At 38.3% G+C, this 21,594-nt stretch overlaps 1 protein-coding gene across 1 annotated transcript in view; it reads right to left on the reverse strand.

Moving 5' to 3' along the window:
* Positions 1 to 4,524: 4,524 nt before the first annotated feature.
* FTO (FTO alpha-ketoglutarate dependent dioxygenase) overlaps positions 4,525 to 21,594 on the reverse strand; it is a 220,212-nt gene continuing 203,142 nt past the window's right edge. The window contains exon 9 of the mRNA XM_056500556.1: positions 4,525 to 8,379. Coding sequence (XP_056356531.1) covers positions 8,226 to 8,379 — 154 coding nt within the window. The 3' untranslated portion in view covers positions 4,525 to 8,225. The remainder of the gene's footprint in view (positions 8,380 to 21,594) is intronic.

Below are 21,594 nucleotides of genomic sequence, written 5' to 3' on the forward strand. Positions count from 1 at the left end.
TGTGTCCCTCCCAAAGACCCTGATTATTGTATCTTTTTCGGGTTTTTTGAAAGGTCACTACTACCATGTGTTTTACCCATTTTTAGTAAAAAAAGAAGAGTATGCTCTGAGAGTAAAAAAAGAAAAAAAAAGGAACAGCTTAAGGCACCCTAGATCCCAGGGACACTCATCTTGGTCTTTCTAGATACATATAGGATATATCACAAATGGATTGTAAGAAATGTTTCACTGGTTTTGCAAATGGGTCTCCATTCAGTTGCCTGGCTTCTACTTAAATCAATTAAACCTTTTGTAAAGCCAAGGAAAGAATGTTCTAGGCTAAGAAATCAAATTTCTCATCTCTTGGATGCCTTGCTGACTCTGAGCTGGAGTGTGTGTTAATAATGCTCTCTATCAAATTTTTTACTTGGAGACTCCTTTCCATCCTGGCCAATATTATTCACATTTCCATCACCTCTTGGCTGGAATCTACTAATGCAGAATAATTTGTGCACACAGCCTTTGGCCTTAAGGGAACTCCAGGAATTACAGAACACTGCAGTGCACCTCAGCCATGGCCATGTGCATCAAATCACTGCTGATCCCTGCCATGGCTCCTGCCAGAGCACCACAGGATATCTGCAATATCAGTCCTTGCCTTGCTCTGCCACTGGAATCTGGGACAGCATGGACACAGTCCTACACACAATCTGATGTGTGTGTATGTGTGAAATGAAACTCTTTGGAAACAATGGACATCACAAGCCTCACTACCTCCTAGTCTATGTACAAGGCATTTCTTTGGCATTGCCTTATTTAACATGAGTACACATGTTTGAAATTGCAAGCTCTACTGCTACAAACATGGAACAAACAGTTCATACACTCCAACAGGCTGATGCAGAGCTGGTGGGCACTGAGATCCTGCTACTCACATAATGTAAGTTTGTGTCAGACATGGCAAGTGTAAGGTTGCACTGCCAGAGAAATGTGTTCTAAACCTAGCAGAGCCATAAATTTTGCTGAATGAAACACTATTACAGACAGTGGAAGTCAGTCATACTCATTTGTGATATGAGTCCTACCAAAGGCACAGAAATAATTCTGCCTTCCTTACTAGAAGATTTGCAATATAACTGATATTTAATTCTATCAATTCAAGAATAAAAACAAACCCTACACCATCTATTTATCTATTTACCATTAGAACTAACACCTTCTGAAGGGCAAATGACAGACAAACAGATTCTTTAAGCAGTGTCTTTGATAAATGTCAGTAAATTAGTAAATACATAACACAAACATATCACTGTATATCTTGCAGAATTCTATATATAGGTCTTAATAAAAAGTAGCAGTACCAAATGAAAAAGGAGTCAAAATAACCTACTAAACTGGCTTGGGAAAAAAAAAATATCCTTCTAGGAATATCGATACATAATTCTGAAGTTTTCTCACTTTAAGGTCACATCAGCCTAACAAAGAAAAAAAATGCTAATAAGATTACTGTTAATATTGAGAAAAGGGAAAGAAGGGGCATTAGTCAATAGAAGAGAAAGAACAGCAATAAAAGAATTGTGGAAGTCTTTGATGTTGGATAATAATTTATTAGGATGCTCATCAAAATAGCTAGTAAAACAGTGCTACAGAAAAGTACTACCAGACTACCAAATAAGTACCAGACCAAAGTGCTAACAGGTGCATAACCAGCATTCCAGTTTGCTTCAGCAACTCACCTTCACCTTGGTAAAAAAAGCACAAATACCATCAGGGTATTTTCTTAAGAGTTTCCTAATACAGCAGCTGTGCAACCTTGTGGGGCATGCAGTAGAAATATTTAAAATAGATCTAGAAGAGTGGAGATAACATTATATTATATTGTATTATATACTGCATATTCTCCATGGAATCATTTAATTCCAATAAAAATCTATCTTTCCCATTGAGAGCTCAGAGACTTGGAATGTAACAAAAAGATTCACTGGGAAGTTTTGATCAAACCTTAGGAGGTCTGAAAGACCTCTATTATATGAGATATATTATTATATGTTATGCAATTAAATACTGTGCTAAATATGACATGAGCAGGACAGATTCCAGCACAACTTTCAGATTTAACTTTGGAGGACAACAAGTTCTATGAGAGCATCTTTAATCTGTAAACTGAGCTGATTACTGGAAGTAATAGAGATATGCCAGCAACAGAGGGTTACATAACACTCATTCCAGTGCTGGCACTCAGATCTCAGATGCACTTTTGACCTCTGCCTCAGTTTCTCCGTGTAAAGCATCCTGATATTTTAAGATAAAGAGCCACTTTTAAGATATCAGTACAATTAGTTACATTTTTCAGTGAAGCTGTTGAGGAAAGGGACCCTGGAAAATTTCTTTCTATTTCATATGTTACATCTTGAAGGTTACAATGAACTAAGAAAAGTTAAAAACTTGTGACATTAAAAAGGTGATTTCACTTCTCTTTTTTCTTTCCTTTTTTTATGCAGATATTCATCTAGCACAAGACACAAAGCTCCTAAAGACATACAGGACAGCAAAATGCTCAAGTCATACATGCTTAGTTTCAAAGTTATGTTGCTACTCTGAGAGAGCAATCGATGTATACTATATTAAAAACAATCATCACAGCCCTTCAAATGATTGGAGAGCTTAACTTTGAATGCAATTCAACCTAATAGAGGCTTTAATGGCTTTTGACAGATTGTTCCACTGATCAAGGGACATGTATGAAAATAACTGCCTACCAAGCTCTGATTTGATTTTAAGAAAAGAAAACTGAAGGTTAATGGTAAACAGAAGTTGATTGTTCACATTTTCACTGAAATAACTCTATCTGACCTGTTCTTAGAAGCAGTGGAATAAAGGATAATGGGAATCTTATACACCTGACTTTTTACTTTAGCCTGTAATCAAGGGGACTAATCAGACCAAGATGTGTTGGCATGAAAGCAAGTATTTGACGATAGGGAGGGGGAGGAGAAAAACTTTTGTGACTAAATTCTTGATCATCGTGGACAAGCCCTGTAAAACCAGTGGGGATTTAGAGGATGTAAACCACAGCATATTACATCCTTTTGGATTATGAATGCTATCTCCTAAGCAACAAGAAGAGAAACAATAGTTCCCATGACATGTGAAGTGCTCGTGCCTAAATATCAGCATTTTAATGTGCTAATTTTATCAGTTATTTCTTGACTTTTATTTTACATGTTATTCAGCCATTTCTGTAGCCATTCCATGTACAGTCTTTTGGTAATTGTATAAATTATCTTCTGTTGTTCAATGAATGCCCTCAGGCTAAGATGAAGAGCACAGATGAATGTAAATGAAGGTACAAGCCCAGCCACATTGAAGGTGAAGAGTCAGTTTGGACAGGAAAGAGAGCAGTGGCTCTATTCAGGATTGCCTCTGCCTGTACAGGTGGGGTGAGCCAGAACAGGGCAGGATGACAGTCCTACAGAACAACAAGTGCTGGTGGTTTAGCCTTTAGAGTCCTTCATTACTCTATAGCAGCTCCCACCTTCTAAGGGCACATTATTGTACTCCTGAACTTTTCACTGTTATGGAGAGTGCAATGGGTGTCCTGATGAGGAACCTCATATAAACAGAATTCTTGTCTGACCCTTTCCTGTGCCAGATCACTGTCCTGGTGGGACAGGACAGAAGATGAGCTGCAGCAAGTTGAATCTCAAATGAGAAGAAGAATGTTTGGAGGCACTCAGTCCATGGAGCTGCAGCAGGACAGAGGTGGAGGCTGAAGCTGGGGATGAGAGTTCCTCATCCCTGTTGCTAGAGTGGAACAACCACTCTTCCCAACTCTGGAATCTTGGTGTGAGCTGAGAGTGGTGAGCTCCCAGCAGAAAGCTGAGGACTGGCTGTCAGGGGCAGGAGGGGGTTTAGGGAGCCAACATTAATTTTGCACCAGGTGGTAACAATTAAGGGAGAGATCCTGACCTGCACTGTACAAGTTTGAGCTCAATGACTCCCATATGAGTCCAGTTAATGAAGTTGTGGCCTTGAGACAGCACATCCCTTGGGTCTCGTGTGCATCTCACCTTGTCTCTCTTGCTTTGCTCTCAGCCCAGCTTAGATGTAAGCCTAAGCCTGGCCTTGTTTAATATCCAACAGCCCAAACTCCACCAGCACAGGACTGATGGAACAGCACTGCTAGAACTGGGAAAGGAGCAATGCCAACTCTTAACACACTACAGTATTTTCATCACATTTCATGACTGATTTTAATAATCTTCTGATTTCTGTGCTATTACATGAATGGAATCCCTGAATCTGCCCCACTGCATTAAGTAATCCAGCATGATTTTATACTTATCACTTTATGACTTATCCAGCATCTTTTACCACTACCAGTGAACCTAAAACCATATTCAAATGGTAATAAGACAACTGATTTGGTGCATGTTACCCAACCTGCACAGTTTTCAGTTGGTGATTACTCCAGCATTCTTATTTACCCTTTAAATAATAAGAATCTGCTGGAAAGCTTAGAACATAAGAATTATGCCTTTAAAATCGACTGTATTCAGATTAATTTTATTTATTTACATAACCTTTTCAACAGAAGAAAGGACCTATGGGATGAAATATTTTCATATACAGGAATATGAGCAAAGCATTATAAAAACATTTCTAATTACATTGCATAACACAGAAGTTTTCTATCAAATATTTAAAAACACTCTGTATCTTTCATCCCCCCAATTACTGAAACAATAGAAGTTTTTCATTTTCTGCCAACATCTTCTATCAGTGTAAAACCAACTCTGTATCAGATTTAAAAAAGAAAGCCCTTGCCTTGAGCATTTCATTTGTACTGGCTCCATGTTTAGTCAGTAGCTTTTGTAAAATTGATGAATATTGTCTAAAGGCAAGTGCAGACAGGCAAACAGATCTGTATCTTCTGCAATCCATTTAGCCTGATGCACACGTGCAAGTGAACTCTCTTACCTCTGTTCAGTCCTGGCTGATGAAAGTAAATGTAAGCAAAGCCATGAACTTCACCATTTTAAAAGAACCACTGAATTTAATGTCAGAAGTTAATTCATGCTCTCACCTCTTCCTTGAAAAAACTTGACCTTGGTCCTCATGCTTCTAAAGCACCCAGGCTTGGCAAATAATTGCTAAACACAGAACATTAATTAGAGGCTGTGTCTTCCAGCCCATCCAAAAAGGAAATGGGTTATCTAATGCTAGAATATAAATGGATTGCTAAAGAATCATTGAAACAAGCTAAATTATAACTACTTGAATAAAATAATCTTCAAAGTATTTGTCAGCTTCTAACACATAATCTAAACACAGCAATAATTTACACTTCATTTCTCAGGTTTTATATATATATTTACCTTTAACTGTGCTCTCCTTTTGGGGTACCCTTTGGCATTACCATGTTCTTCAAACGGTTCCACCACCTTACTTGTGTTATTGCTATCAACTCCTGTGGGCTTTGGAGATATGAAATCTCCTCATACTTCTGCACCTCAGCTGAACTCAATCAGGTTATACTGATTTAGATGATGCAAGATTGGAATGCAACACAGAGCCCTAAACCACTTGATTATTGCTGTTTTGGCAGTCTTCTTCATTCCAAAGGTGTTCATTTGTCCATGTCATTGCTATCCCTGGCTTAGATAAGTGCACTGCACTGATGACTGCACTGAGACTAGTACTAGTTCAGCTAATTCACTACCTTAAATCTTCAAGCATAGGCAAGACCTGGGAACATGTGTACTAAAAATTCTATTATTACTGCCAGCAGTCTCCTAATAGGTTTGGGTTTTATTTTTACTGCTGCTGGAAATAATTGACAATCATTTTTTTAAATAGCTTTGCCTCCACTTCAGCTAAAAACTGCATCATTGATGTGCCTTCTCCACCCTTTGTGGTGGTCAGATTCCTTTCAATACTGCAATCCCCATGGATTTTAGCAGTGCTTAATTAAACACAAAGTAATCATAAAGTAACAGCATAAATAAACAGTCCCCCTAAACAGTGTTAACACTCCTACATCACTAGCTTGTCTGAATTCATATTGCTCATTTCCAAAGCAGTATCTGTTTCTGAGAACTCCCTTTTCAAATGCAGAATTCCCACATCTTCAGCTAGCTTTTCTCTAAATGACCTCCAAAGTAAACAATGTTTAGTGTGGCACTAATCCAAATATGTGCTATTTGCCCACTGGTAATGCCAGCTTTAGCTAGTGCAGGGAAGAAAAAACTATGCCCACAGCAGTATTTCCAAATGTTATGAAATCTATGGCACAAGAGACAACAGATAAATGTGTGAATCAAAGTAATATTATCAAACCTAATTTAAGTAATAACTTATTCTTCAGAGAGTCTTTACATTCTACAGGGTAACTAAAAGTTTTCACAGGAGCCCAGGACTACAATGGAAACACTTGATTCAGGTATTTATACTTTTGCTGGCACAGCTTTACCAAAAGTCTTATGAGGTACAATCTCTACTTGATATAATTGTCCTGGCAAAAGCTGGTAGGTGTGGACACAGTTTTATACCACTAAAACTGAATTTTTACTGGCACAGCTTCCTTAGCTCCAGGGAGGTCTGGCATATGTTATACTGTCAAAAGCACAATTTTCAGGAGTACAAGCCTCATCCACACATGCAGCACTTTGCCAGTACAGAAAGCTGGCGTGTTCTGGGTGAGCCTGGCCTCAGCAGAGACTTTAAACACCACATTAACACAGGAAGCATATTCATTTCTTGGTGGCAGCCTCAAACTCTGAACCTTACTGGCTTCTTTTGTAGTGGTAATACAGCCTGAGTGCTTTTTCACCCTAATGATTTTCTGCTTTTTGTGGCAAAGTTGGACACCAGTCCAACCAGTTCAGTTAAAATGGCAATTTATCAAATCAAAATTCTCATTCAGGAACACCCTGGATCATCCCACACAGAATTGTTCTTTTTATGGTACATTACTACAAAACATCACAGACAGCTTAGTTTCTTATAGTATTCTGGTTTTGTGCTCATAGATTTCACTTGATGCTGCAATACCTAATATCACACAATCTAAATCTAGTTTCTCAGGGGACCAAACAACCCAAATGGAAAGTCTTACTTAGGTCCATCAGCTCTTTAGGCAATGTACTGGGAAACCTGACCTCAGAATAGGATTCACAACATGCAGAAACAATGCAATGATTAGGAACTGACTTCTGAATTCCAGGGAGCCCAGGAGGTATAGATTCACATCAGAATCTCTCTTAGTAGTACTCAGCTGTCATGAGGCAAAACAATATGAAAGTCTTGGGATCCATGTTAGAATGCTCCTACAGAATTCCTAATCTGAAAAATGGTCTAAGAAGGAGCCACTGTACAAATGAGCACCTCCAGCATCTCCTGGCCCTTTGTGGTACTGGATGGAGAATTCACAGCTCTGTTTTGAAGATCTCCAGCTGGCTCACCCCAAGCTGGCCTCTTATTAGGATGCCCAGATCACACAGCCTGCTTTGCCACAGGTGTGAGCTACACCTTGGCTTGCTCAAACCTGCCAGGCCAGAGAGAGTTCCAGGTACTCATGGAGGCTGAAATTTGGACACCAAGGGAACACGGCAGAGCTGGGTTTGCTCAGCCTCGAGAAGAGATGCTGAGAGGGGACACTACTGATGTCTGTCAGTATCTGCAGGAGTGTCAGAGCTCTGCTCCTGCCCAGCAAGGGCACAAGAGGAAGGGCAGGAATGATGCCCAGAAGTTCCAGCTGGCCATGAGCAAGGAGTGCTGTGCTGTGCAGTGCCTGAGCACTGAACAGACTGGCCAGAGGCTGTGGAGCCTCCCTCGCTGGGGATATTCCACAGCTCTCTGGACACAGCCCTGTGCCCTGGGTAATTCTGCTTGAGCAGGGAGGCTGGACCAGATGATCCCACTCTGGTCCCTTCCAACCTGACCCATTCTGCCATTCTGTGAAACACAGATATCCCTGGGCTGTAGGGTCAGTGGGAATTAGAGTGGAGGAGGAGGAAGCTAAGGCTGGTGTTCTGGACTTCAGGTCTTAAGTCTGTAAGTCTGGGGGCTGATAGTTTTTTTATTATGAGACAGTAACTAAGCTACTGTGTAAAGACTGGTAAAATCTGCATTGACACATAAAATAACATATGATCAAGGAATCATAAAGCTGAAAAGATTTATGATATGACAAAACTTCTCCCCAGAAGACTAGCATCAGTAATTCTAGGCTGGAAGGTCACTTGTTATTCTATCCATTGAACAAGATTTTGTAGATAAGCAATTACTTCTTCTAGATCATATGGCAGAGGCATATTAGATTCATCATCATCTGTCCAGAAGGGATGGCATTCTGGTTTCTGGTCTTCTGGCAAGCTCTCTGCTGCATCTGACTGGCATCTGAAAAGAAAGGTAAGCAGATAAACCACTTAAGGAAAACAGTATCAAGAAACTGAATACTCAGCAAGGGTACATTTGAGCATTAATTTAAAGAGAAAGATGATAATAAAAAAGAAATACGACATCTTCTGACACCAAATGGATTGCACATTTCCAGTGAAGTTGATTTCTGTTGTAGGCTTTGTATTTTCTATAGGGATTTCTCAAAAAGCCAATCACAGAGAAAACTCAGTTAGTGTTCCTTTATATGGTGAATTATTTTTTCATTATCTCAACTGTTATTTAAAGTATGTGATTAAATTATTATCAGATTTAAATGTTTGCTGGTTTCCAATGTATTACTAGATTATTGAGAAAGATTAAACTGAATTTACTGCATTAAGGTCAGAGGGGATAGATTAAACAACATTAAAGAAGCCAGACTAGCTTTGTAGATTCTGGAGATTTACAAGTGTATCAACCTGCTTAGCACTGAAAAAGGCAATATAAGAAGAGAAAATTCTATAAAGAAAAATGGAAATGAAGGTTAATAACAACTTCCAATGATGAATGGGTGGGCAAAACTTCAATAAAATTAAATTAAGAGGTTAGTGTATGTTAGTCCCCAGAGAAAATGTTTAAATTACAATGTTTTTTATTAAATGGATTATTCATCAATACTAGTGAAGTCTAATTATAATATTCAACTGAACTGCAGCCTGCAGAGGAAAGTTTTTATAAGTGGCAACCATCACATCTCTAAAGATTAGACTGTAATACATGCTGAATCAAAAACATTGTCACAGTTCAAGGAGGATTTCTCCCCCCCCTTTTTCCTTCCTCTCAAATAATTTGCACATTACTGATTAATTAGTTAATATTTGCAATGGGGCAAAACAAAGAAAAATGCTGAGAATTAGCTTAATTTTGATATGTATTGCAGGTCTATATGGCTCCTTAAAGAGATAACAACCAAATTGCAGATATGCACTTTTATCTCTTGTATGACAGTTTTTAGAATTCATGTTCTATAAAGCACATAATTTTTGTAAAAACTTTAAGGCTGTTTTAAACGTATATGTGTCTTTCACCTCAGTAGAATGAACCCTAAGAATACTGACACATGCAACTTCCTTATCCACACCATTGACCTTCTTCTGGAAGAGACTGTTGCCAAATGAAAGATGTCTTCTTCTCCTGGGAATTATTAATAGCAGTGTAATCCCCATGAGAAAACATACTTCAGCTTTACACCCATGTTGGTGGGTGGTTAATTGCTGCACCAGCATCCTGGGCACTCAATCCATCGTACATTACACTGCAAGGACAGTATTAACACACAGCATTCCAATATATCTTCAGCTCTCCACATCAGCCCCTGATAATAGCATCTGTTAACATGCACTAAGTACTATTATGTAGCACATCACTTCATAAATAATAAGATTAGCCGACCTCAGGGCCCTGGGAAGAGTAATGTGTTTAAATGTTCTCATTATTTATTTAAAACAAGAATTAAAGGAACAGAAGCTACTTGTGACAATCCTCTTAGCATAAATATTAAACTGTTTGCATTGATAAGCTGCACTGTACAGAATAACAGAGGATTTGTTTTGCTGGATGCTTTATAATAGTTGTTATAGCAAATGCAGTTTAGTGTGTGAGTTCTGAGAGGTACTTAACTGATTGTGCCATCGTGTTCTGAAGACATTTTCCAAATTATATAAAGGAATAGGAGAAAATTAATATGCAGGGGAAGCTGAAACTAATTACAGCACAACTATATAAGGCTTTTAAAAGCTTGCTTTATTTTCTGTCTTGGCACAAAATAATACACTCGGTTTGGTGGGTAGTGTAAGACATTCCAGTTTAAGCATTTCCATCTAAAAGTGGTTAAATTAACCATGTAGAGATTATTGCAGATGACAAATTACAAAGCTCAGCCAGTAAATACTGCAGGCATGTTATGTGATCTGCAAAACTCAGCTAATAAAAATAATCATTCTCCCCCACATCTATTAACAACAGTTTTCACTGAGAGAAAAGATACATCAACCTTTAGCTTCCTCAGCATTTCAGAGCCCTCTTTTTACCTTTCATGTCTTTTTTTCCCTTGCTCTCTCACACAACCAGATTGACCAGCTTTTCCCTCATGTGTGGGTGTTTGTGTGGCTGTAAATGTGGTAGCAGACACAGTGATGCTGTGCCTGAACAGCCCAGGAGCCACCACCTGCTACTTTCCCCTGTTCTGTATTTGTTACCAGCAGAGCCATTGCTGACAGCTCTCCCCACAACCAGGCAATCATGCAACTGGGGAAGCTTTAGCCATAGCATATTCCATATGAGGGATTAGAGGAATGGAAGTGTGTCAGGTCCTCAGACTTGCTGTGCCAGTCTGCTGGCAGAAATGCATCAATGTGCTGTAAAAATACAAAAAAGGAAAAGCAGTGCCACAGCACTCCAAATTCAGTAATCCCATCTTCTGTTGGTTTTCTACAGCTTTGCTCCATACTAGCAAGAGCAGCAGGGAATGATACATTTTTATAATTTGTCAATCATCTATTTTGACCAAAATTACAACCCCTGTGCCAGATCTGCTGACATCAAAGACAGCTTAAGTTTCTCATATTCAAAGCTATGGGGCTGGTTCTAGGCAGCCAATGTTGCACCTGGCAGTTCAATAAGCAATTCACCTGAATAGCTCCTACAATCTGGAACACAGTCAAAAATGTGCTTACTCACAATTAGGGTGCAAAAAACAGACATTTCCAGATGATTATATTTCTAATAAAAAAATATTTTACGGGAGAAGTTGTTCCTACAATGGTCTTTGATTTGTAGCAGTGGAACAGAGCTGAAGATCTTGCCAAAGCCATAGAACATTTTAAACTGAAGCAGAACAATCAAAGGCATCTAAATGATTGCACAGAATTATTTAAAAGTCTTTGTATCTGACAGTTAACATGAGTTAGCAACAATAACTCCTGATAAATAAAAATAAAAAAGGCTGCAAACATCGAGCTTTGGTAGTAGTGGGAAAGTGTAAAGATTTACAATATTGTAAGTTAATGAAAATATTCCATAAAAATTAAAAACTGTTACTTGACTTACTAGAGTCAAAACTCAAAAAGAAAACAGAACTAACCTGTGCATATTATATGTAACAAGTGTGTAAAGAATGGAAATCACACAAACTCTGAAATACAGAATAGAAACCTTCAATACTTTATCTGCAGCAGGAGGACAGGAAAATACTGTGGTACATTTCAGAGCAATTTAGCTGCAACACTTTGACAATAAGTGTTCAAAAACATATTATAGAAAGAATTGTTTGTTTATAGAATGCACAAAACTCCATGGTACCCACTTTCTTACAGAAACAATCAAGACTTGTGGGAATTTTAATTAAAAATAGCCCATTTTTAGTCACTGTTGAAAAGCACATTCTCACTACCTCTACCCTCTAAAGTTCTCAGACTTTTCATAACCTTTTTGTCTGTTTTTGACAAATGGACTTTGCTCATTAATATTTACCAACGTTCAGCTAAGTGATGACAAACATTTGTATGACTGTTTGACTATCTGCATAACAGCACATGATGCCTTCCCTGGAAGGTGGCTGATATCTCCATGGGCAGGTGTTCATCCACTGAGACAGACACTTGCCTGCTCATGGCTCCCTGGACTGCACTGATTTTTGATGATCAGGGTGTCATCTACATTAGAGGACACTGATCACAATTCCAAAATTAACCAAGCTAGCTAAAGTGTGTGTTAATTATGAGTATGCAAGCAGTCAATAAAAGGTTAATGCAAAAGTCAGAGGATAAATTTATTTCAGTATTGCATCACTCTACTGAGTAAATGACTAACATTATGCTTTGTTTTTAATCAATATATTTTACAGTAATGCGTGAGTCATTGATTAGAAAAAACGTCTTTTTTCTAATAGTTAAGTTTTGCAACTATTAGGTATCAAGTGTCAATATACTTAAAACACTCTTTATTCAGTGCAGATACCTTTTTGTTCAGTTGTCAGGAACAGGAATGCATAGAAGGCAAGAGGCATCCTCATGTTCTGCTAATGAATGTGATTAATGCAAATAAGAATTTTTACCTGGGAACCTAAATAAGGTACCGTGAATTAGAGTCCCTGGATTCTCTTGCACTGCTTGTCTACTCCACAGAAGTGTAGTCAAATCAGATCAATAGGGGTCAGTCTGTGGCTCAGACTGCATAGCCATCCTAAAGACTGTTTACTGAATAAAACAGAATGGAGAAAATATGAATATACTGATATGCCATTTTTTATATGGCTATATCACCAACAAAATTCTAATTTTTCATGCCAAAACTGACATTTTGAAAGTTATTGAGTCCAATCTACACCAAAGATTTTCTTAGTTTTTTAAACTGACCAATCCAAAGATTGCCAACTTTGGCAGAAAGCATTTCTTTCAGTTCTCTGCTTGTCCCTCCTGTGACTCTGCACAAGTAAAACCTTCCCAGGTTTACTCTACCTTTTAAGAAGAAAACAAATTAAATCAATATTTGACTTTGCAAACTAGGTTTTAGAAGTACTGGTCCCAAATAGGCAGTGAAATGAAGTGGCCAGATGGAAAGAGAGCAGTGCTTCATTCTTCTGGACATCTAATCCCCAGTGCATTCCCAAGAAGTCTGTCCCATTTACAATAAGTCATTGCTGATGTTCTTTCATGTGCTGTAACTACAGTGTGCCCAGCCATAAATAATGGCTGAGACCAGAAATGCATTTATAGAAGAGACAAAAACGAATTTGTTTCTAGATAAGAAACTTGAAAAGAGAATGCCAATTTTAGGAAAGGGACAGAGGCAATTTCAGTTAAATATTAATCTAAGAAAAAAAGTATCAGCTGCACAAAGACACAAGAACAAATACATTTGCTGGCACATCAGATGATCTCTGTCTGCTCCTTTCAAAAGTTGATAATGGCTCATGTCACTGGTGGTTTTGGCCCTTACCACACAGCTGAAGTTTACAGTCACTGATTCAAGAGCTTCAAAATAAACCCTTCCATTGGAAATGAGGACACTGGCTACAAGACCCTGAGGCATCACTGGTGACAAAGTAGGATGGCCTGAAAACAGCCAGCCTTGTGTGTACTTTGACAAAGTGAATCTATAGCAGAATCCATCTCTAACACTGGCCTGCAGAGTGCATTTTGCTGTTCCACAGAAAGGCAGGGTCAATGAACCTGACACTGAACAGGGTGAAATGACAGCAGCACCAGAGTTTCTGATGATCTTGAAAATGTCAGAGTCTCTATTATTACTCAAATAGTAAACCAGGTAAATAGGAGAAAAACCTTCCACATGTTGAAATAACAGCAACCAAAGCACTGATGGAGTCCAACCAAAAGACTTTTCAAATGGTGCACCAAGGTGCTTCACATGCATTTGTAGAAATGTATAAAACTCAAACCTATTAAAAAAAAGTGCTTTGTCTTAATGGTTAAGAACTTAAAATACTTCCCCCCCACAATATTAATTAAAATCTGTAAAAATGTATTTCAGTCTCTCTAAACTATTTAGCTCAGAAACTAAGGAAAAGGATAAAGGTTTGTTTCAGCTACAGAGTGGGGATTGTAAAGCCCTGAAACCTCAGAAACATTCCAGCTCTGGGTGGAAGGAATGAAACAAAAGAGGAAACAAAAATCTCCTTTCTCCAAGACAGTAATATCTACTGTGGGTTAATTAATAAACAGAAATCTACTTGACTTTTGGTGAGTCTGTCAGTGACCTTCCTCACCATTCCACCAGCTCTCCCCTATAAATGGCAGTATCTAGGAGATGGCCCTGCAGCACTGAGAATAGTCCTGGCATCAGATGCATGATGTGAATTTGACTTTCCCAGACACAGCTTTTCCCCTCCTTTGTGTCCAACAGACCCAGAAATTGTCCATGAGAAAACTAGTGCACCTCCTATTCCCACAGGAGAATGTCTGTGTGGGGCAGCCTCAGTTCCGTGTTTGTTTGATTTTTTAATTAAGAAACATCACTACTCACTATAAAGCGCAGGGGGTAGGGAAATCCCCCAGAGAAACACTGAATAAATAACATGGCATTTGCTGAAAGATGAAGTTTAATCCAATTTAACTTATAGGTCTAAAAAATTTTCCCTTTCAGCCTTGTTTCTCAGATGCTTTTGTTTCCTATTTTTAGAATAATATATATACAAGGAATGTATCCTGACTGTATGAGAAGCACGTTTATACATATTTATATGCACACTCCTTCACACCAATACTTGCAAAAAATCCCATTAGTCCAAAAGAGACAGCATTTAGGAGGAAATTTTCAGCACCACAGACACAGATTTAGTTACATACTTTTCATGATCAGCAATGGGAAGGGAGTTATTCCCACCGTGTTAAGAATATTTGGCTTTGACTTCAAACAACGTACAAATATAACCACCTCAATATAATTTATATTCTCTCAGAAGGAACCTAAAATTCTCTAAGCCTTTGCTGAGACATCTGATGTTCCAGTCCCCTCTGCTGCACTGTATGATGGGCTGTTTTATTTCACTTGCAATCCTTGCTTCCCTATGATTTTTTCAGACAAAGAAACAAAATGTCTGCTATATGCTGAGTATAAACACAGCTGACTTGTTTTCCCCAAAGTATCGATTTTATGCACTTTTAAAATAACTATTTTCATTCTCTTTGCATAATCAGCTGGGGCATTGTTCCTCTACATTTGCAGAAACACAGATGGAATTGCTGATTTGGAGCCTTTGGAGAGATTTTATAGTATTCTCCAGAATCTAAGCTTCTATTAAAATAAGGTTTCAAGCACTTCTGGTTGTGAAGATAGCCTGGACAATGTAATTTGATGCATGGTTATCTTGTTGAGCCCACAACCAGACAGACAGACGCAATAGCACCAAGGGAGCTGTGAACTTCCCCCACTTATTTTATTGGGTGTTTACTTGGGGCCAGATGCTCCCCTCTGTTGTGCAGAACAGCATTAAATGACTGAAAAAAAAGAGAGGAAAAGGAAATGGAAATAAAAAACAACAAAGAGGAGAAAAGGAAATCCCCACAGCCCACTTCCCAGGGGGCTACAGATGCCCTCCCTTGCCAGTATTAGACTGCTGGAAGATCTGGGGCTGAGCCATGCATCAGACACATTTTTTTGAAAGACACTGTATTTTCCAAAAGAATGTAATCTGAAAAGTTAATGATGCTTCCAGCATCATTTACTCTTTTGCTTTATCTTTTGTACTCTTTTTATGTAAAAGTCATATAGGTAAGCAAAAATGTAAACATAGGATCATTTTAAATGACATGGCAGGAGGATGGCCCTTTCATTTAATGACATCTCATTTAAAATTTCCCAAGGAACTTCAGGACCTGGAGGCTCTGCCCTTCTGCTAGAAAGCTAAAACATTTTCCTTGTTGAGTGTATGTTTTTCCATAAGGCACCTTTTCACATTAATAAAAATCAAATGGCTGTTATATAAGGGAAGTAAAATCAAAGGAAACATGACTGAATGCAACTAACAGCAACCACATTACTTGATCCTTAAATCAGCCTGCAGAGGAAGGGTCTACATCTTCTCAGCACCAAAGCAATGTAATCCTTCCTGCACCACTGCTGCTGGCTGCAAATACAACCAACCCCCAAAATCCCCCAACTTCCATCAGGACCAAAGCAAGGGAGACCCAGAAGGGGCAGCACTTGGGAGCTGAATGGAACTGCAGACCTTAGGTGTCTGTAGTGACCACTGTGCAAGGACTCCACGAAGGATTTTACACAGAACAGTCCTTTGTGTATGTATAGCCCATAGGGGAGAGTGACATCAAATGGAGATCCTGTCCCAGAAACCACCTGGATCCTCTCAGACTCTTCCTAAGATGCATCTCTTGCCTGCTTTGCTCCATTTCAGTGAATTTGCACATTTCAATAGCCAAAAGGAAGCTTTGACAGATGGATAGCCAGCACTATATGTGAGAGCCAAACAAGTCCAAGGCTGAAATTAAAATCTTGTTTATCATTATAACTTGAGGCATATATACATGTATGTACATACAGACATCTCTCTCTTTATACATATATCCATATATATACTCACACACATATATAAGAGGAACTTGCACCACATCTTCTATCAAGAGCTATGGCCTTGAACTCCAAAGAGACGTAGGAAACAAAGAAACAAACAAAACTGAAGGTTTATTGTGCTGCAGAACGACATTATCTTCCCTGTGTTGGGCACCTTTGGCTGTAGCCTGCAACCAGAACGTTTATAACACATATTGGAACTCCTACTGTAAGAGCAATGCAATCCTGTGGGCTAAAACACAGTTTCTTTAAGGTCAAAATAAGGTGAAACTGACTCAGGAGGGAACAAATAATAGGGAAATGAGAAAACAGATACAAGAAAGGCAGAGAGCCCCAAGAAGAGGAAGCGGGAGTTTAGGAATAAAAAAAGAAAGCCTCATGTAACTAATCACATTTCAACCACTGCAGAATTTCTCCAAGGCTTCTGCTTTATTCAGTGTTATTTTATGGATAAATCACTATAAAAATATACCACCAAAAAAATTCCAGTGCTGGCAGAGAAACAGACTTGAGATCCCAGGAAATGCTACAGTACATCCAGCCACAAATAAAAATAATATGGCAACAATATGCTCAACAAGCTGCTTCTCTACAAGTGGAGTAATTTGCATTTCAAATAATTGCAAATATTATATAAAGATTTGAAATCTCTATTTTCTACTTTCACTTACAAATAATTACCATTCCCCAAATACAATGTGAAGAAGTGTATTTTTACTTACTTTCAAGTTCAGCATCACTATACTTCAAAATTCTCAAATGAAGATAATTCTGCAATATTTTTAAAAACCAACTAAAATTCTAGTACAGACTTGATGATGATTTAGTTACTAGACTGGAATATACTTCAGTTTATGGAATATGATTGCATTCAATCTATTTAAACACAAAATAAAGTACATGCATCTGATCCTGGCCTACATTCACAGACATTATTTTCAGAAGTACTGACAAAAAGTGATCTATAACATCTTATCAGTGGACTTGAATCTTTCAGCACCATGAACACTTATTCACCCTAGTGAGCACCAAAATGCTACTAGCAGGCAAAAACTAAAATATCTACTGCAACAAATGCATACAGCTCTTCATCTTACTTCTATGGTTGAAAGATCTTTCTGACTGCAATATCAATGACTTTAAACCACAGACTAAGACTTTAGACCTTTTGGTGGTGCCAACTTACTTGTTTTATATGCTATGATATATAGTCCTGGCTTTGAGCACTCTCTCACTATTGATGCTTTTGATGCTTTGTTCTCTTTTTACTTTAGGATGGAAAATAACAAATAATGCTGAGTTCTCTTCTTACTCTTGAATTCTTCTGATGTCTGTCTTCAGAACTCTTCTAACATCCAATTTATGTCATTCTTTTTCTTTCTTATGCTGTGAATTTGAAATGAAAGAAAGTAACATAATATTGTAAGATCTATGGGCAACTGAAGTGGCCTTCAGAGTGAACTTCAGTTATTTTAGTTATTATAGTTCAGTAAAACTAGCTTTCCTCCCTAGAGAGTGAAAATTGCTTCTCAATAGATAATGCAACTACTCCTGAAATGCCTCTTGAAGTTATTGCCACAGAGAACAGTGCAATCATAATAAAGTATATGGTGCTGATGCCTTGTGAGAAGTTAAGATGGGTTATTTTGTTAGTATTTGCAAGGCACAATTCAAACTCATTTATGTGCTTTCTCTTGACTGATTCTTTACCATGAAATGGTGACAAAACCCAAAGTTTGCTAACAAGAGAAGATAACATCTGCTGTGCTGACTGACCTGAAAGGCTACTCACATTATTTTATCATGTAATTCCTCCTAAAACACCACATCAGAATTGCAAAGACCTCTTATATTAGCTAATGAAGGACTTCATTCAATCTTCTCTCAGTTCTGAGCAAAATGCAGAGTCACACATTTAGATCTCATTTAGCTCAGGGGAACTTTCAGATATATTTCAGGTTCAGCACAGGTTGCAAACTCCCCTGTGCAGGGAGTTTGATCTCTGCATCACAGCTCAAAGCACAGCCACACACACACAGGATTATCTGCCACTCCTCTAAAGGACCCGAGGCAGCTGTCCATCCCCACCCCAATCCCTCTCTCTGCATTTAGTCTCCAGTCCCTGTGCTGCACTGAACGTTCTAACTCATGGGCAAAACTCTGCTGCATGTTACCTGGAGTGATGCAGGACTTCAGTAACCTACCAGAGGAACTTCTCAGGGGGTTCTGTCAAGTAAACCACATTACACTGTCAGATTCAAATGCTGTGGGTAATGGTGTAATTTTTTGACGCCAAGGAGACAGAAATCTTTTGTTGTTGGGTGCCATTTATTGTCCATCCCTCTATATTCTGTGCAAATCCATGGAAAATCAAGATATACATCATGGAAAGTATCCATTTCACTAGTCTCACAAGAGACATTGATTTTGGCTTCCTTTGTTCTATGTCTGCTAAAGAACAGTTATTTAAACTTTAAGAAAAGTGGATTATTTTTACCTTCTATAAGTTTTATTTTGTCTAGGAATGTTGTATTTCAGACTCCATTTTTCCTAGTTTATAGCTTGCCAGCTGAGCTTGCTTACAATGAACTGCTTATGAAATGTTTTCTCTTCCTGCTACAAGAAGCACTGCTTCCCTGAATATGCAACTGACCTAATATCTCTGCTATGTTGTTTGCTTTTTCAAATAATATTGTGATCATATCAATCTACAATGCAATGTGGCCACCTTTTTCTCTGCTGAAATGCTATTACTCCAGCCTGTCATAATGCCAAGAAATGAATGTAAACTTTAAAGGTTTTGGCAGTAGCTACATAATCCTCCTCTTCAGTCCAAACAGCAGGTGTCCCTTTTTGTTTTTTCCATTCTTAAGTGCTCCTGAGGAGTTACTAATCTGCAGTTTGTATTTTTTGGATATGTGGAGTTCTACACAGAAATTTCACTCTATCCTCTCGCTGAAGTTCCAGTATCTAAGGAAGTTAATGGCATTCCTCAGGAAGATGAGAAGCCCGTTTACTTGGACCTTCTCCTTCAGAGATTGTTCTGTGCACTTTGACTTGAGCTCCTCCAGCATTTCACCACGACTGAGCAGGGTGAACTGCTGCCTGCCGAGCCTGGCAGGCCTGGCTCAGCTATTTCTGATGACAGCCAGCAGCTTCATCTCCCTTTTCCCAGACATAATGACTTCCTCAGGTCCAGTCTACATGATGTTGGCTTGTCTGCACAGCCAGGGTGAAACACTGGTGAAATCACTGTAACCACCTGTTCTTTTCAGACCCCTGAGCTATGCTCCATTCACTTCCTCCTTTTTTTCTGTATTCCTCCTGACAAGATATTAGAAAAATACTGTTCGTTTACATCTGTCTTATAATTTAAACTAGAAGTCAATCTTCTTGATATATTTGTGACCTTTCTAACTAGGCTTTAAATATCTTCAAGAGAACTCCTTTGCATTATGACAACTTTGGGCTTTAAACAGCAACTAAGTGTGTTCTTTGCATCACTGAATTTTAGGAATGAAATACTTTACAACCAATGTAAAAACTCCACTTGGCAGAATTCAGCTAGGGCTGTGCCATCAAGCTTTTAGCAGTGTTCAGACTTGGTTTTTTTCAACTTGTTGCAGAACACATACACACAAATAACATCCACCTTTGCACACAGCCTCGTAGAGATGTTGATGTTTGGCACTGTGTTAGATCAGACTGAAGAACTTTGCAGCCCAATAATGCTGATTTGGATTCTGAAAAATCATAGACTGTTAGAGCACTACTATCATGACAAAGGAAATAGAGAGCTCCTGGGATCTACAGGCTCTGTAGCAGATCATCAGGCAACACAAAATCTGGTACAGGACTCATCTGGCAGATACCATGAATATATAAAGCGTGGCAATCAGTGCACTTTTTCTGGAAAACAAATTGATGGACAAACAGAATGAGAGTAACATGGAATAGCTTTTTTTTCCAGCCTTTTAGAAGTGGGTTGAAGAAAATAGAGGAGACCGTGAAAAACACATGATAATGATTTATTCAATTTGCTTCAATTATCAGATTTAAAACTGATAGATTGAAGGAAACTATCTTGTATGGAAGAGCTCTCTTGCCTTGCAGTAGGGGCTGAAATTTGAAAAAGAGCACAGAGAAATTAGAGTATGCCTGTTTTTTACAGTGAAGTCAGTCATACACTGGGAAAAACTATTAAAGGAACAGAATACTGGTTATATCTGACATCTTCAAATCAAGAAAAGATTTTTGGAAACCATGCACTTACACAGCTAGCACAGGCATAAAGGAAAAAAAAATTAGTAGCTTATGATAGATGTCAAAACAACTGACATAAAAATCCCAAACACAATGATGCTCAAACTTTTATATATCCATTTTTTAATAAGCTTACTTTGAATAAGACTTTCAAAGCTTCTTGTAATAGATCTTGCTGTAAAATTATACATTATAAGTAGAAAAGAGACTCCAGGAGAATGAAAGAAAACGGAAGAGTTTTCTTTTCAAAGCCCCTAAAGAATCACTTTAGCCTTTGAACCCAACACCACCATGGAGAGAAAAACCCTTATACAGGTGAAAAAAACCTTTTAGGAAGCATCATATTCCTCATTCTCTTGTTGTTATAGACAGGTATAAGACTAATGTTTAATATACATAGGTTTAACTGAAAAGAGAATTGTCCAAAAGGTATGCATGCACACATAATTTTAATTAATATTGCATTTTGTGGTGTAATGAAAAGAATTAAATATATGAATATATATAACTAAACAGTATGCTTCTATCTTCATTTACTTATTTTCTCTAAAGACATCATGGAATCACCAAAGATACAAGGTCACACTGAATCAAAGGACACCTTGCTTGTTCAGAATGTCATTCTGGAAGAAGCAGGAAAAGCAGCTGTATTACAAGTTGCCTTCCCAGCTCTCACAAACAAACTATTAATGGAGAAAGCCAGTCCTTTACAGTACATTACAGGACCAAGGTCACCTGGAGCCATAAAGCCCCACTGGCTACCCACAAGACCAACTTGAAGAGTCCCAGTAAGCTTCTGCCCTTGCCAAGGGACTGATGGACAAACCAGTTTTTGAGGAGGCTGCTGACTTTGTCACACCCTTC

This window comes from Oenanthe melanoleuca, chromosome 11, assembly GCF_029582105.1.
Source record: "Oenanthe melanoleuca isolate GR-GAL-2019-014 chromosome 11, OMel1.0, whole genome shotgun sequence".
In the NCBI taxonomy this organism is placed as follows: Eukaryota; Metazoa; Chordata; class Aves; order Passeriformes; family Muscicapidae; genus Oenanthe; species Oenanthe melanoleuca.